Here is an 18,656-nt window from a genome sequence, read left to right on the forward strand (position 1 = left end):
ATAACACATTTTTTTATAAAAAAAATTATATAGTAAATTCACACTAGATTAATATTCAAAAATAAAAAAATTATGTTACCAGAGGGTATCAACATTATCTCCAATTAAAACAGCATACCCGAATTAAATTTGATAAGGGGAGATAACTCTTGCCCAGGTTTACATCAGAATAATGCTTGTGTGGCCAAAATATCATGAAGTACGATTAGATGCAAGATAAAGGGAAATAACTGCGTAACATAAATACATACTCCTACTGTCACATCCCGACGGCATGCGCACAAACCACGGTATCCAACCTCTTTAAATGGATGAATAAATTTGAATGTGTCACCAGAAAGTAGACATTTGTTTGAAAAAGTGGTAAACTTTATCTACAAAAGAAAGCCAACAAGAATATGTGTTTTAAAATAACAAGTGATTTGAAGTCCAGATTCTTAGTTTTCATGTCTAAACAGTCTCAAGGCTAGTGCTATTATAGCTAGCCTAATCGGAGATTGTATGTCCTATTGCTGCATGAGCAATAGAGTCAAATTTGACCTGTCATTAGGTTTTGATTTACATGAGTATTTTTATGTGTTCAGACTGTACTGAATGCTTATACTCAGATGTTTGTTCCATGCCCCAAGTCTTAAGTTCACCATTGAAAACTAACACCTGGACCCAAATAAAAGAATGAGGTCCAAAATCCACCCTGGATCTGCCTGTACGTGAATGCTGAGTCAGCAATAATCTTCATCACCTCATCATCACACTGCTGACTTGCAATTTCCTATATGTCTTTGTGTCTGTGATAAGTGTAATGTCTGCTTGCTGATATTACTAATGTGTATGTATTAACGATGTACATGACCCCGTGTGTAGTGTCTGGGGTTATGGACATAGTGTCTGTGCTGGGATTTGATGTGTGTATTGTATACATGAGCATTGCGATGTATGGACATTGTCATCTTTAAAACCTACTCCAGTTTGTACACACACTAAGCCATGAACACTTGCCATCTTGTGTTGAAAATATAGTTTGTACTGGCCACATAGACGCATGTGATATGGCTACCTTACCATTGTATAAAGCTACGACATATGTACAATGAACATCAAGGTGTGTTATGGCTGTTTGGTGCTAGAATCATCTGCTATATACCAAGAAGACTTGATGGGTAGAAGCCTGCAAGGCTTCGGGGCCTTTGACGCTGCATGTCTGCCTTGTGTGTTGGGGAAGGGGGAGGGGGTATCACTCGTATACTTTATGAGTTTCTTACATTGTGACCTCGTGATGCATGTTGATGATACATCTTTGTTCTTTGTTTGCCACACTTCCAGCACCGTGCTGCTGATGCTGATTTGTTTTTTCTCTCCATAGTTACCTTTGCTTTAATACTTGGAGGAATAGCTTGTCAATGTTATCAGTATTTGTTGATTATTATTTTCAGTTCTGATTTCTCTTTTTAGTATTTTTTATTTGCTTTTTCACTTGTTTAGCTATTTCCATTCCTGCCCAGCATTTATCCTCTACACATAGCCTTGCCCTTGTAGCATCAGTTGATTCTCTTTGTCAGATTGTTGAATTCTCTTTATATTTTAGCTTTTGAGATTTGTTTTGTGCAGCAGGATTTTGTTTATTGAACTGTAATGTGATGAGTGTACTGGCCTGGCTGTTGTAGTCTAATGCAGCACTTGGAGGCATTGATTGCCCCACGCTGATTGGTGAGGAGAGAAGGTAAACCAAGAGTATGATAGCATGTGGATTCAGTTAATGTCAAGTATTGATAGTATGGTTGAATATGTCAGCCAAATAATATCGATAAGTCATGCGGTGTTAATTAGTGTGATGATCAACTGCTTTGAATTCAAAAATTGAATGTAAATCCATTTGGGCTGATAGTGAATGTTTAAAATGGAGTTAACTCTCTGTTTGCTGAGTGTTTAATACTAAGTTTTGTTTCTGTGATGTAAAAGAGATTGTCGGTATGATGAATCATCACACCACGGTAGTAATGAAGATACCAATGCTCTGTGATCAGGTTTCACACAGACTCTTTTCTTTTTCCAGGAGGCAGATCAATGATGCAGTGAGGTAACTAGTTTATTATCATATAATGGATAGTGGTATCATATAATGGATAGTGTTATGTAATGGATAGTGGCATCATGTAATGGATAGTGTTATGTAATGGATAGAGGTTTCACATAATGGATAGTGGTATCATATAATGGATAGTGGTATGATATAATGGATAGTGGTATCATATAATGGATAGTGGTATCATATAATGGATAGTGGTATCATATAATGGATAGTGTTATGTAATGGATAGTGACATCATGTAATGGATAGTGTTATGTAATGGATAGAGGTATATAATGGATAGTGGTATATAATGGATAGTATTATGTAATGGATAGAGGTATCATATAATGGATGGTGGTATCACATAATGGATAGTGTTATCATATAATGGATAGTGGTATCATATAATGGATAGTGTTATGTAATGGATAGAGGTTTCACATAATGGATAGTGGTATCACATAATGGATAGTGGTATCATATAATGGATAGTGGTATCATATAATGTATCATATAATGGATAGTGGTATCATATAATGGATAGTGGTATATAATGGATGGTGTTTTGTAATGGATAGAGGTATATAATTGATAGTCGTATCATAAAATGGATAGTGGTATAATGGATAGTGGTATTCTATAATGGATAGTGTTATGTAATGGATAGTGGTATCATATAATGGATAGTGTTATGTAATGGATAGAGGTTTCACATAATGGATAGTGGTATCATATAATGGAAAGTGGTATCATATAATGGATAGTGGTATCATATAATCGATAGTGTTATGTAATGGATAGTGGCATCATGTAATGGATAGTGGTATATAATGGATAGTGTTATGTAATGGATAGTGGTATCACATAATGGATAGTGTTATGTAATGGATAGAGGTATCATATAATGGATGGTGGTATCACATAATGGATAGTGTTATCATATAATGGATAGTGGTATCATATAATGGATAGTGTTATGTAATGGATAGAGGTTTCACATAATGGATAGTGGTATCATATAATGGATAGTGGTATCATATAAAGGATAGTGGTATCATATAATGTATCATATAATGGATAGTGGTATCATATAATGGATAGTGGTATATAATGGATGGTGTTTTGTAATGGATAGAGGTATATAATGGATAGTCGTATCATAAAATGGATAGTGGTATAATGGATAGTGGTATATAATGGATAGTGGTATCATATAATGGATAGAGGTATCATATAATGGATAGTGTTATGTAATGGATAGAGGTATCAAATAATGGGTAGAGGTATCATATAATGGATAGTGTTATCATATAATGGATAGTGTTATATAATGGATATATGTATCATATAATGGATAGTGTTATGTAATGGATAGAGGTATCATATAATGGATAGTGTTATGTAATGGATAGAGGTATCATATAATGGATAGTGGTATCATATAATGGATAGAGGTATCATATAATGGATAGTGTTATCATATAATGGATAGTGGTATCATATAATGGATAGAGGTATTATATAATGGATAGTGTTATGTAATGGATAGAGGTATCATATAATGGATAGTGGTATCATAATGGATAGTGGTATCATATAATGGATAGAGGTATTATATAATGGATAGTGTTATGTAATGGATAGAGGTATCATATAATGGATAGTGGTATCATATAATGGATAGAGGTATCATATAATCGATAGTGTTATCATATAATGGATAGTGTTATATAATGGATATAGGTATCATATAATGGATAGTATTATCAAATAATGGATACCGGTAGATGTATCATATGATGGATAGTGTTATGTAATGGATAGAGGTATCATATAATGGATAATGTTATATTATGAGCTGCATTCATTGATTCAGTGTCTGCTTGTTCACTAAAATACTGACATTTCCAATAATTGTTATGAGTTCCAAACTGTGCGGGTGATTCTGTGAAGATACATGGCTGAAAACTATTTGACACCATGTGATAATTTGGCCGATATTCTCTAAGACTGTATTCATAAGAGGTATCTAAATTGACTTCTTGGAACAACAATATGCCTTCAATGTCGTATTATATTACCATTAAGCAACTGTATTTCTGCGACATCTGATGTTGTAGGAGCATGATGGCTGCCCTGTTCCCCACTCTCGAGACGGATCTTGACAACTTCTTCGTCTTCGCTGACCAGAGGGATGGACTGTAAGTGACCTCTGGACACCCTTTAGATCCAGCTAAACTTGCTTTTTGTGTCCACATTACTCTTACTCACCCCCATGCCATTATGACTCTTACTCACCCCCATGCCATTATGACTCTTACTCACCCCCATGCCATTATGACTCTTACTCACCCCTATACCATTATGACTCACTCACTCACTCGCCCCATGCCAATATCACTCACTCACTCACCCCCATGCCAATATCACTCACTCACTCATGTCCATATGACTCGCTCACTCACCCCCATGCCAATATGACTCACTCACTCATGTCCATATCACTCACTCGCTGACCCCCATGCCAATATATCACTTACTCACTCATTTCCACATGGCTCTCTCACTCCCCCACATGTCCATATGACTCCAGAAACTCCATGTACATGCTGGTGAAACTGAGCGCCCACGTCAACCACTCGCAGGACATGGGGTCCTTCCTCAGCAAGACTTTCGGCAACTGCCTTGTGAAGGTCAAGCGCAACTTCGACAAGTACATTGTAAGTAAAAACAAAGCCTGTTAACATTTAATCAGTTGTATCTACAGCCATCAAGTTTGGACAGGTTGGTTGATGAAATGCCTGAATTGGCATCTATTGTCAACAGATTAATGAGGATAGCATGATGGCAGGAAGTGAATATTTGTGAATATTTTATGAAATATTGAAAGGCTGTCTGTGTGGGGAGATTGACCATGTTGACTATGTATGTCATGTGTTTGGGTTTTCAGCAAGTCCAGATTCGGGGAGTGGAGGAGACGAAAGTGTCCAAGAAGAACAGATGTGGGATCATCAGCTTTGTCCACAACTTTGAGGTAGGTCTTGAAGGCCAGGGTGAAGAATTATGCAGAGAGTCCCAGATGGGTAGAGTGTCAGAAACACTGATTTGTCTGAAGCCTTAAGTATGAAGTATGATAGGTTTGTACTCGTGCTGCCATAAAGTGGTTGGTTCATTGTATGACCTGACTGGTTGTGTGTCATACACCCAGATGACGACATGATGACATTATTACTTGATGCATACTCCACTATAACCTGTTGGTTGCTTGGTTCATTGGGTTGATGTTTAACACCACATTCTAGCTATATGGCGGTGGTTGGGAAATAATCGAGTCTGGACCAGACAATCCAGTGATCAACAGCAAGAGTATCGATCTACGCAACTGGGATACGATGACATGTGTCAACCAAGTCAGTGAACCTGACCACCCTATCCTGTTAGTTGCGTTTTACAACAAGCATGGATTGCTGAAGACCAATTCTAACTCGGATCTTCACGGGTCTAATGGTTTAGTGGCTGCCATGAACTAAATGTGTTATGATTCATTGCTGTTATCTACATTAAAGGATTGGTGAATGGGTTGGTTTTGGCACTGCCTTAAAGAATCCATTTCAGTTTCACTATAAAGATGTCAGAATGCCAAAGAAATGGGAACACTCAAAAGACATTCATTTATCTTGTGGCACTTTGTCAGACATATAGACCTGAGGCTACTACTGTGTTGCAGGACTTTGCCAACCTGGCTGGCCGAATCTTCAAGGGCTCAGATGCATGCATGCAGATCTGGAGAGGCTTCAGCTAAACTGGTGCAGGTTATATTTGAGCAGATAGATCCAGTGGCAACAGAGCAACAGAAGAATCCGAGGGAGGTTGTCATGATGGGTAGGTGTCATCTCATCTGTATCGACAAGACCACAACATGCTATGCATATTGTCAGGGGACCTGGCAGCTTCTCTTTCTTAACCAATGGCTCAGGTCATTTTGAGATTCTTAACTTTTCCCAAAGTGTAAAGAAAAATCTTTGAAGGTTCCGTATAATTTATGCCAATTTGTTTTGTTGATCGTTTTGATTCATCATTTATTCTTTATATTTTCCAGAAAACTTCCACAGAATGTATTGTAAGTATGATAGATTTTGATTTAGTTTTAATCAGATTCGAGAGATGTTATTGTTATTTGCAGTACCTTCAGTAATGTTAATTAATTTATCAACACAACGATGAAATAAGTGATGACGTGGGTGTGAAAACTAGAATGTTATATGGTTACTAAATGTTGGAGTGTTTCTATGGTGTGTCTCAGTTGACTGACACACAACTTGGTCTCAGTTGACAACAAGATAATGATCTTCCTGTCCCCGCAGCCATTTTGTCCCAGCTGAAGCTGTCCTGTCTGGAGAACGAGCGGAAGGACGCCAAGCAGCGATACTGGGACAACCTTCGGACCTACACCACCACACTGCTGGGTCGCCCCCTAGAGAAACTACATGTGAGTGCCCCACATAACACAGTCACTGTCACTGACATAAAATGTAATGTCATGCTTTGCTAGTGACACAGTAAGCAGGAAGAGACCTTCAAGAATCCACATAACCTAAGGCAGTCTCATGGTGAGTTTCACCATCAGCCACAGTAGCCTCAAATGCCTACACATTACGTTATACAAGAAGGTTCATTAAGCTAGCTTCAGTTTATGTTAGAAATTTTTTAAGTAGAAATTTGTTAATGTGGTTATTCATACTGATTTGAAAATGAATTCGGGTTTATGAAGGATAAATATTTCAGCAATTCAACTGAGCACTCACTGGTTCATTGCTTGTTCAGTGGTGTCTCTGTATTGAACAGGACATGAAAACCTGAAACTTGGATCAGGATTTCTTTTTGATAGTTAATGCTTGTTTAATGTCCCTTCATCATTTCAAGTGATGAAGTGGGATAAAGCAGCTGAAAACGGCTCTGACCAGGCTGTTGTTCTTTGATTTTATGTCCTACCTACTATATGCCAAGCAAAGACTTAATGCTTGTACCCGTGAAGATCCCGGTTAGAATTGATCTTCAGTAAGCCATGCTTGTCGTGAGATGCGACTAAGGGGATCGGGTGGTCAGGATCGTCGACTTAGTTGACACGTCATTTTATCCTAATTGCGTAGATCGATGCTCATGCTGTTGATCACTGGATTGTTTGGACCAGACTCTATTTACAGACCGCCACCATATACCTGGAATATTGCTGAGTGCGGCGTAAAACTAAACTCACTAACTCACTAACTTAATGCTGGTCAAAGGTTCTTGTTTGCACATACCATGTTTATCTATGTCACTTGAGGTCAGTATGCTGCTGTCCGTATTGATTTACATTAAGTGCAGTTGTTTCTGCAGATATTTCTCAGAATTGTCAGAATTTGTTCTTCATCAGCCAGAACAGAGAAAGTGTGTGAAAGAGCTTGTACATGCACCAGGTTAACATGCTCTGTCTCTGCAGATCTTCTTCGAGGGTGTTGAGAAGCGTGTGGCCAGTGGTGTGAAGCCCGAGGAAGTGGGCTTCCAGCTGGCCTTCAGTAAACAGGAGCTGCGTAAAGTCATCAAGGAGTACCCTGGGAAGGAGGTCAGTGGTGCTGGAACTTGATCTGCAAGTCTCCCTCGAACCAGAGACATTCCACAAAAACCTCAATGCTATGGCTGTCATAACTTAAATACTTTATAGACTCACTTGTTGTTGTGGGTTAAGATTTGTTGTATTTGACCATTATGATAATGGGGGTAAATACTGCCTCCAGATATGCGTGTTTGAACATTAGATGATTAGGCCGCCTTCTTCTTGGGGAGACCATCTTTAATATTGTTATGCAGACATGTAGTATTCACAGATTGGAAAATGAATGTTATTTGATACTTTGACAGTAGATCTAGCACAGAATCGTTCACGTTTTTGATTTTTTATTATTTTTTGTCCAGGTGAAGAAGAACCTGGAACACCTCAACAAGAAGGTGGAGAAGCAGCTCAGCGAGGAGGAGCACCTGCTAGAGGTAGTTGTCTCCCCTTAGGAGAGGTTACTTCCCCTTGAGTTGAATATACATGACTTCTGTTTATCACCCAATGTTAGATCTGAACTATCTGATTACCGAACTTCTTGATAAGACTTACTAGGAAGGAAGTTCACTTGAAGTCCTTTAAGGACAGTGAAATGATTTTGTTGGACTATATTTTTGTAAATTGTTTACTTACTTCTTTTGATTCAGTGAACATATCTCCTGAATAGTGGACTGAGAATGGATATCTATAATGTTTAGCTTCTTATGTAAATATTGTATTGGAGTGTCAGCAGCAGGTATTTTGTAACAGGTGTGTCTGATGGTTCTGTTTGCGTGTAGGTTGTGTGGCGTGAGATGCAGGACGAGTTCATCAAGCAGTACAAGCACTACGACGACCTGAGCAAGAAGTGCTACCCCGACATGCAGATCACCCTGGACTTTAGCATTGATGATGTACTCGAGTTCTTCTCCAGTATAGCTCGGTCACACTAGATGGGTTAGTCCGCTGTAGTCTGTCTGGAGTGGCAGGATTATACTGCAGATCGATATGTTCAGATATGAAGATGCTCAGACTAGATGGGTAACCCATGCTTGGCTGTATGGTGGGATTATGCTGAGGATTAACACTCTGAAGGTTTAACTCATTCTGGGTCTGTTTGGAGTGGTAGGATTTTCTGCAGGTCAGTTACAGAGATTCTCACCTTTAGATGTCCTGTGCATGAAACAAGTAAAGCAACTACATGGACAAACTGCAGATTAATGCATAAAATGCACACCTTTTTATTCTAATCGATAAAGGTCCAATTGATTTAGGCTTGAAGTGTTCCATCAGTGACCAGTCCACACATGGATGATTTGCCATTAAGATACTCCTTCAACAGTTAATGGAAGTTAGCCATGGTAGATGATGGATATTTTATGAGTGCTTCCAGTGAATCTAATTTGCACTGGATAACCATGGTTGTGGGACTATTGATGTGGATCATGATGATGAAATATAAAGGAACCCTTGGCCTTTGTCACTGTGCTATATATGGAATAGTTGTAGGTTTACAATAAACACTGCATCTCAGGTCATGACCTGAATTGTATTTGTTAAAACGCAGCCTAAGCTCTTTCAACCCTGACCAGATATTGTTTACATTCTTGTGTTACACAATGACAAACTACCCTTTATCTGACAAGTCGGTGACTATTAAGTCTCCATGTTATTATTATTATTATAGGATATCTATATAGCACACATATCCATGCAACCATTGCTTGCTCAAGGCGCTGGTATTTGTTTCCCTCGATCACTGGAAGTCAATCTCAACGTCACATCGCCTTATACTCAACTCCCTGGGGAGTATACAACTCTTGCTGCCACTAGGCGCACCGAGTTTACTGTGGCTCTCTCATCCTCACGAGGTACCCAATTCACAGCTGGATGGACTGGGACACATAGTCCCAGCACTTTGTCCAAGTTTACCGCACATTGCTGTACCCGCAACAAGGTGTTTTGCACGTATTCATGTTGCCACCATCTGGTCATATACCAAAGGATTCGTGGGTTCTTTTAAGTGCACAGGGTTGTGTACTGTACACTAGGGGTTGTGACAACACGGAAAGAGTCTGCACACAAAGTTGACTCCAAGGTTTTGGGTTTTTTTACACCCGGTTAACTTATACATACCCGATTCTCAGTAACTCTAAGTAAGTACTGTCACTTTAAGAAAACATATTCTACCAAAATTGATTCTTATTTTCATAACATCATAGTTATTTTTTGGTGAACAAGGTCGTCAAGCACATCGTCAACTGGACACACAGGATGTTCTTTGAAATATCTTTGCGAAAACATAAATTGTGTGGTGAAGGAAAATTCCAGGGCACCTGTAAGATGTGGATGTATCTTTGTGTAGTGCTCCCAGCCACACATTGTCACCTGCTAGTGCTTGCTTCTGTGTTTTGCCAAATTGTCAGTCACCTATTTGATACGTGCAATATTTTTTGCTGAATTGGTTATCAGTTTCATTATCATGTATGAGAAGATTCATGTGAACATATACACTCTGTTAAATATGAATGCTGTAAATACACCTGTTTATATATCGTATCAAAATATGTTTATATGAAGCTTAATAAATGTCAAATATTCTGTCACTTAATATCGCAATATGTTTTTGTGAAATAATATCACTGAATTCACATGGGGTATATGTGTGAAAAACAACAACATGAAGCACCAGCAATAATTCAACACAGGAACAATGGACAGGACACTACAAGAAGTCTATGTATGCAGCAGTGATGGAGGAGGTATAGTGAGTGTTAGGGATGAGTGAGTGAGTTATTATTTAACGTCAGATCGGCAATATTGCAGCCTTATCGTGATTAGGGATGAAGCATTCTGGTCAGCTTCATCACACAACACAGTGGTTAAGAAAACGGATGTCCATAGTTAATGGGAAACAGGTTCTGTAGTTTCCATGCACTGCTCCAGGTTGTTGAACTGGGCGCCTGTCTACTCATATGCACGAATGCAATTTTTACTGATTATATAAGACCTACTTGAATACCAATTCCTGTATATGAATTAAAAAAAAGAAAGAAAAAATGTGTAAAGAATTTATGTCAAATACACAAGATACTGAATACAATGATTGACAACAATATTTCTTAATATGTACACTGCATCTTGGAAAATGTTCATGATGGCTAAAAATAAATTATCAATGAACCTGATATATTTTGATTATGGAATAAACCAATAGTATGATACATCGGAAAGAAAAATACAAACGAGACCCCTTTGCAAAGAAAATGTAACTACATAAGAATGTTAACATGACTAAGCAAAGTGTTTACATGATCGTAGACCAAATATCATGCATAAACATGGCTTTCTATCAACTAAATATTGTCGGTGTATTATAAAAATGTATTATGAAATATAATAACTAAGTAGGAGAATAAATTTAGAAGTATTGTTTATATCAAGCAATACATTTTAAACAGTGCCAGGTAAACAAAGGAAAATGAAACAATCTCCTTACAAGGCCGGAAGTGAGACGACCCGGAAGTTGGCCCTGAAGTTACTGGTGGAGGTGATGGTGGAGCACCACAAGCTTCAGACATCACAGTGTTGTTTCCTGTCTTCACTTCCACGATATTGAACACTGGGGGCAGGGAAGACTCGAAATGAGTGGAACTGTACGCTCTCTATAGCGCCAGAAACATTTCGGTTGAATTTGACGCTAAAAACGTTCGGGTCTTCCTCAGCAGGAGACATTAGCAAAGGGACCTGTATTATACTGGATAAAGTCCTCGCGATTACCTCCCTTGGCTTTTAAGTATCCGACTAGTAGCTCTCCATATCTGTAAAGAAGGAATGGAATAATTCCTGTCACGTTCATACTACACGGCGTTAATTGGAACTGAGTACTAACAACGGTGAGAATGAATGGTGACGCTCACCTATAGCCAAGCAGATGGCCACTGACGTCGTCGTGGAAGATCTCCAGCGTACCGAACGCTGGGTGGTGGTATTTGCCAATATACTCGGTGGTGTTGATGGCGACGCTGGGACGTACATATTCAGGGACGGTAGGGGCTGGAGGTACGGCATCCTCCTGCAACCACGGTGACGGGAAGGAGCAGGCAGTGCTCGAGTTCAACCAGATCTCGTTGCCTTCATCACGAAATATCAGTGTTAATATGTATTTGTTAAATGTATAACGCCGCATTCATCAATAATGAGTTTGCTCGTCACGCCGAAGACCCGGGTTCAATTCCACATGGGTACAATGTGTGAAGTCCATTTCTGGTGTCGCCCGCCATGATTTTGCTGGAATATTGCTAAAAGCGGTGTCAAACCAAACTCACTCACTCACACACTCACTCATCAATAATCCTACTATAGTCGAGTCTTGACCAGACGATTCAGGCATCAACCAAGTCTGAACACCCGATACTGTAAGTCGACTCTTGCGACAAGCATGGGTTGCTGAAGACCTATTCTACAGGTAGGTGCTATTCACTAATTGTGTGTGAGATATACGTTTTCATACGTATTAATTACATTGGAAATGTATTAAATGGCCTTTAGCTGAATTAGCAATCAAACAAATATGAAATAACTTCGAAACTAAACGTGTCTGTACTATAGTCTGACAATGCGTAATGAGATGACTTAACCACAGACAACGTGTCCTTCATGACCTAAGACTTGAGACATTATGCTCCCCAACATGGGGGTTCTTGCCGACAACTGGTTTGGCTTGACCAGAGAAAATCATTACCAAATAACCAACTGCATGAAGCACTTGCTGCAGCCAAATTCCGCGAAGATGGCGCCTTTATGCGAACTATTCCACGCCGATGTACCACTTACATTCTGTTAGTACTATTGGAACCACAAATGTGTAACTCAGGAGTATTGTTGGTATAAAAGGAGTGTAGTAGCAGTTTGCTGTAGTTGATTGATCAAGTTTACAAGTTGTTCCTGTAACACTTGATTCCCGGAGAGAATCTGCGTAATAGGTCGTCAGTAACTCGTGATGGTCATTAAAGTGAGTGAGTTGGGTGATACGCCGCTTCTACCAATATTCCAGCGGTATCACGGCTGGGGACACCAGAAATGGGATTTCACACATTTTACCCATGCGGGGAAGCTGACCCGGGCATTCGGTGTGACGAGCGAACGCTTTAGCCACTGGACTACCCAACTGCAACCTGCCATTAAAGCTTATAGTGGGAAGGTGTAAGAATAGGTACTGAATCCTGAGGGTTGGCCTATGTTTGTGTTTGAAGCCACAAGCATGTGTTTACAGGTACGTTAGAGTTTGTAAATAGTCATGTAGATACAGGTCGACATTAGGATGCATCTGATCTTCAGGAGTTGGATTTACCCAGCATGAGGTCAAGGCTGTACATGATGACGGTGTTCCTGGCGTCGAAGCCCCTGTGGTTGGCAGCGCCGGAGAGGTGAGCCCATACACCGACGCCGACTTCAGGCAGGAACGTGAGCGTCCCTTGGTAGCCGTTGTAGGCGGCCATGTGGAGATTCTTCTTGTAACCTACAAGATAAGACATTGTAACGACCTGAACTGAAATTTATACAAAATGAGGATAATTTAAAAGATTTTTATGTAACATAATCAGGGATGTGTTCTTTTAGACAAGATATCAGAATGAATAGATACATAGGTCGAATTTCACGAAGACCTTATACCGCTTGTATCGAAGTTAAGTATCGGATAAATGGCGTTCCTTTAGAGCCAAATAGCAAAACTCATCGCGGAGTTTTATTTAACTCCGTCTTAAATTTGCTTGTTAAAGAGGTGTTCAATAAATTCTCAAACAATAACATCTATTAGAGAACACCCGATGTCATGGGGGACTGTCAGTGGTCCATTCATATAATTTTCACAGTTATTTTATGGGGTTTTTTTTATCGAAGTGTAATCTACTTCATGGATAGACGGGTTTTCTCTGTCCTTGACATATATATTTATGCCTGCCCAGTATCTCGTGTGTTTGGGAGCAGTTACACTTACCTGTATATACATATACATTTGTCACGCCATGGTCGGTTGTTAACTATTCATTTGTTAAAAAAGACGGATTGTACGCCCAAGTTAACTTTTATGCAATCAAGAAAAGAAGTATGTTAATTGCCCTGAGAGGAACAAACGCGCAATCGATTTGTGTGTCACTTGACCTCTGTACACGCCGTTCCTCCAGCCCATGGCGTAGGAGTAGATGAGGTCGTCGACGGGGAAGGTGTCCCGGGTGAGGTAAGTGGTATACCAGGCGGTGTTCGGGTGGTAGGTGTCCTGCAGAGCCTGCGCACCGACCACCTGGTGTCCTTGCTCGTTCTGAAATACAACCGAACGTCGGTTACTCCGCACCCAATATTATGGATATATACACTGGGAAGGGTTGTAAGTGTTTGAAACTGGGCGAGACAAGCGTGTGTTTAATCAACAGAGAAACACAGCCTGGTCACACGTGACAACAAGACACGCGGTCCCCGTGTAAGTCAGCTCGTGGAAAAAGCTCGTTTTGTTTTTAACTACCCTCAGAAGAGACACACCGGGTACTGAGGACTCTCCATGTCGAAGACCTGCGTCGCTTTTCAAAGCGTGCGAGTAGGTATGGTTTTACACCGTATTAAGCAATATTCCAGCAACATCTCGGCGGGGGACACCAGAAATCGGCTTCACACATTGTATCCATGTGGGGAATCGAACACGGGTCTTCGGCGTGACGATCGAACGCTTTAACCTCTAGGCTACCCCGCTGTCCCACTTTTCAAAAGAGATCACAGTATATTTTGATGAACAATTAAATGTCTGGCAACTTCGATTTGCGCTTTGATGTTGATTTTCAGCTAGCAGAAGTGCTTTCAATGAGCACCTGACAGATAGAAAATCACTGTTTGCTGTTTACATTACACAAACACGCTGTTTGAATTGAATTCAGGAATAAATATATTTTCCTCTCATTTCTTTATGAAGAACAGTTTCTTTTTTGTCCGTAAGTATATACCCTGAAATTTTAAATTCTTTTGAATATGGAAAACAACATTTGTGCATGAAAATTGTAAAGTGAGTGAGTGAAGTCTGCGTCAGCGTCAACGAAATTTCAACAACCGTGGCATCCGTTTGTCCGGCGCTTTTCAATCCCAACACCCCGTTGATTCCCCTATCTTGTCGACGGTTACTGCTGGGAATGACGTATTACTTCCTGACCTTGATTTTGTAACGGGAAATTCGTTCATCCGAACAATGTCAGCTGTAAACCAGGTTCGATCGTATGTCGAGTAGCCTTGTAGAAGCCTACCTTTCCCGAGTTGAGATGAAAGCGAAGCCACTTCGCCATGTCTTGGGCGTTACTGTAGACGCCGGCAGCTGGAGCTATCTCCTGGATGATCCTGAAAATACGTTATCCAGCTACTAGTATACTCCCCATCAAAAGCTTAGACTCACTAGTGTAAATGTAACCACTTACCTTTAGTCAACTTTTCTAAACTGGATTTTGAAAACTTTTCCATACTGTTTAAAGGTACTGTTCATACATGAACTGATGTACTGTAAAACAAATTCGTAGCGTTGTAAAGATTATTGTCGAGTTCAATACATGGTGAAACTAAGTGTAAATTGGCGAATTCTTAACAACACTCAACACCAAAACTAAGCTGTTTACATGCACGATATTGCACATGCTTTTCAGCAATTTAATGCATGATCCTCTTGCAACATATCTGCATAAGGTTAGCAGTTGTTTCCCCCAAGTTATAGAGAAATTCATCTTTGATGTAACCATATAGATATACATAACATATAGTGAGTTCTTTAAGTGAGTCTAAACTTTTTATGGGTAGTATATAAACAGCGCCCACTTGCACATGGGCGGTGGAGTAGCCAAGTTGTTAGAGCGTTCGCTCGTCATGCTGAAGGCCTGGGTTCGATTCTCCACATGGGTACAATGTGTGAAGCCCATTTCTGGTGTCCCCGGCCGTGATATTGCTGGAATATTGCTCAAAGCGGCGTAAAACACAACTCACTCATTTGCGTAAAACGATCTTAGCGTAGAGTCTATATCAGAGTATGGGAGCTGTGATTACCGAAGCGCCAACACGTGGAAGTACACCCAGCCAGACATCTACTGAAGGATTTTACGACACTTCATGTTAGTAATCTGTATTATACGCCAACATCACTCTCTTACAACTGCAGCTGCACGTTTGGCATAATGTAAGCATGGTTACTTATAGGATATAACATAGGGAATTCCCTTTCGATCAAGAGGGGGTGAAGTGATGTGGTGTGGGTTTGGTAATTGGAGTATGGACGGGTCAGTGAACGGGACAGAGGTTGGGTGGTCTGAGATGTCATCTACTGTACCCACGTGTTAACCACAGTCTTCAATGTGAGAAGTATCGTTTTGGTCACCACGTTTTGTGTATAGTCCGTTTGGCTCAAAAGCGGACCGATGAATTGCAATCAAACTCGAAAACTAATAAACATAACATACGCAATGAAACGCTGATCATAATCAAAACATCAACAGCCAGGTGTTCGAGAACGGATTGAGACGGCACAGCACGGGTTAATGAATAAATAACTTTGTCTGTGAACGTGCTTCTCGAACACCTGGCTGTCCCTTTCTCTGCACTCCTCCCTCGTAACAAACAGTGAACTGTGTCAAAATTTTAATGATAGTTTGTTAAACAACTTTCTTTTTTTTTAGGACAAACATTCTGCAAAAACCTCACAGAGTGGGTATGATGTTTTGATTATGATCAGCGTTTCATTGAGTATGTTATGTTTATTAGTTTTCGAGTTAGATTGTAATTCATCGGTCCGCTTTTGAGCCAAACGGACTTTTTATAGGTGGCAGTATGGTAGAATATGGAATATACAGCATGTAGCTTTTCCGTGATGATCGGACAGTCTGACTTTCGCTACTCACGGTAACAGCGTTGGCTCGTCGAACTGCTCCACCTTGTTGTGGACGATGTCGGCGGAGTAGGCGATGTTGTTCCAGTCGGCGTCCGTCAACCGCGTGCTTAGACGACTTGATGTCATTCCTGCAGTTGCATTTAAGTATGACCAGTGAGTCAAGGTTCGATCGTTAAATAGCCCGTTATCAATGTTGTCTTTGAGGATTTGGAGGTTGTGTTTAGTTTGACTTCATAATGACGTCAAGTGTTGTTTTGGAAAGACAGTTTGCAAAGTTACTTACATAACTTCTAAATCATCCAGTCAACGGAACAAGTAAGAAATCATAGTCTCACCAAGAGGTTTGAATATTCTGTTCTGGATGGCGTCTTCCCATGTCTCGCACGATGCCGTCTCCACTGCTGCCGCCGCCGCTACATACAGGTAGTTGCTGTAGAGGTAGCGGTCCCGGAAGTCGTACTGAACGGGGAAGTCTTTCATACGTCTGCAGCAACAACAAATCACTTCATGACGTAATTACCGCTCCTGTACCACTACTACTGCTGCTGCTGCTGCTACTATTACTACTACTACTACCACTGGTGCTACTACTAATACTACTATGACTGCTTCTACTACTACTACTACTAATTCTACTACTGCTATTACTACTACTACTACCAACGTACTCCAGAATCTGCAGTCTTGTCAGGTTCATGACTGATGTGGAGATGCCCCAGTAGGAAGGCATCCCAAGTCGGTGTGACAGCAGGTCCCGCAAGGACGCCTCCTCAGACCGGAAGTCATCCTGAAGCCGGAAGTTAGGGCCAAGCACCTGCATTGTCAACACAACCGTTATTATTACCCATATCGTTAGCAGAACATAAAGTATAGGAAAACCTAGCGTTACGTAAAACCTGTGAATGTCTCATGCCCATCGAAAAGAAGTACAGTTGACATATAAAGAAGCTGAGACGCGCTTCTCAAATGTTGAATTGAGATAGGTTACCCAGTAGTCAATTCACTGTATAGAGTTGCGTCCCTTGGGTACACCAGAAACCTGTGATCGTTGCTTCCAGTTCGCCTCTATTATGTTTCTGGGTGTTAAATCCATGATCCTCAGTAACTTACTCCATATAGCCATCAAAGAGGCATTACGAGGAATAAATGACAGATAAAGCATAAAATCGCTTTTCAGATACACCATGCTTGTCAAATACACAAAGCCACATCCATGTATACATGTCAAGAGAAATTTGGAATACGCAACATGTATTAAATAATATATAGAGGACCTCTCTGAGTGGCGCGTCCCACTTGATCTTCCCTCTTGCAACAGCGTCAGCTGCCACAGTGCTGGTGAACGCCTTGGATTGCGACGCTAGATTGAACAACGTTTTGTCAGTGACAGCATCGTTTTGAGAGTTGGTCTCGCGGATACCGAAGCCCCCAGTGTACAGAGTTTCGTTATGGCGGACCAATGCTGCCCCATCCCAGGGACGTTACGACATTGTACAACGTTCGAATAAACCTCACTCAACTTTCCAACCTGCTCGGGACTGAGAGGACTGGCTACGGCGTCGTGCGCCACGCTACACAACACGAGCACTAAACACAGAACACCCGTCATAGTGGACATGACTGTATGAGGGGACATGGTCTTTATGGATCACGACGACATCTGTGGGGACGCTGCGGGCGTATCTTAACGACACATCAAGCCAGGGTTTGGCAGTGTCGGGCCATTTCTTCAGTCTCACTATCAGCAAGACACCAGGGTAGCTAGGCTGCCGCCCGGTGTCAACCAGGACGATGTCCTAAACAAACGTGACTGTGGATGTTTGTGGGAAGATAAAGTATCCAGCTGGTTACTTCTATACAAATGCTGTGTAAGTATGTGTAGTTGTTGGGAGCGCCAAGTACCGTGGAATCCAAGGCATGGTAGCAACACACGCTTGTAGAAAGAGGCGACTAACGAAGTCCTGGTTTCAGAGATGTACATATATGTTTATTGGATGTAATGGTGTTCAGTTCTGATAAAGTCCCACATGATTAACGCATAGAGTTGTTCATCATTTGTAAAGTCCCCGTGTTTGCCGTTACACCCAAATGGTAATACACAA

At 40.6% G+C, this 18,656-nt stretch overlaps 2 protein-coding genes across 2 annotated transcripts in view; one reads left to right on the top strand and one right to left on the bottom strand.

Annotated features, from left to right (window-relative positions):
* Positions 1-8,131, top strand: part of LOC124274263 (exocyst complex component 1-like) — a 28,702-nt gene extending 20,571 nt beyond the window's left edge. The window contains 10 exon segments of the mRNA XM_046709605.1: positions 2,054-2,077; positions 4,192-4,272; positions 4,665-4,791; positions 5,022-5,105; positions 5,799-5,867; positions 5,869-5,953; positions 6,171-6,191; positions 6,436-6,560; positions 7,554-7,676; positions 8,027-8,131. Of these exon segments, the coding sequence (XP_046565561.1) occupies positions 2,054-2,077; positions 4,192-4,272; positions 4,665-4,791; positions 5,022-5,105; positions 5,799-5,867; positions 5,869-5,953; positions 6,171-6,191; positions 6,436-6,560; positions 7,554-7,676; positions 8,027-8,116 (829 nt within the window). The 3' untranslated portion in view covers positions 8,117-8,131.
* Positions 8,132-11,559: 3,428 nt separating this feature from the next.
* On the bottom strand, positions 11,560-18,163 carry LOC124274267. Its single transcript, XM_046709607.1, has 8 exons — positions 18,083-18,163; positions 17,223-17,368; positions 16,890-17,038; positions 16,565-16,682; positions 14,933-15,023; positions 13,809-13,965; positions 12,997-13,164; positions 11,560-11,777 (listed from the first exon to the last, which is right to left on the bottom strand). Exons 1-8 carry the CDS (start codon positions 18,161-18,163, stop codon positions 11,560-11,562), a joined length of 1,128 nt encoding a protein of 375 aa, XP_046565563.1.
* Positions 18,164-18,656: the final 493 nt, after the last annotated feature.

This window comes from Haliotis rubra, unplaced genomic scaffold, assembly GCF_003918875.1.
Source record: "Haliotis rubra isolate DU_JTF1 unplaced genomic scaffold, ASM391887v1 Scf1897, whole genome shotgun sequence".
NCBI classification, from domain to species: domain Eukaryota; kingdom Metazoa; phylum Mollusca; class Gastropoda; order Lepetellida; family Haliotidae; genus Haliotis; species Haliotis rubra.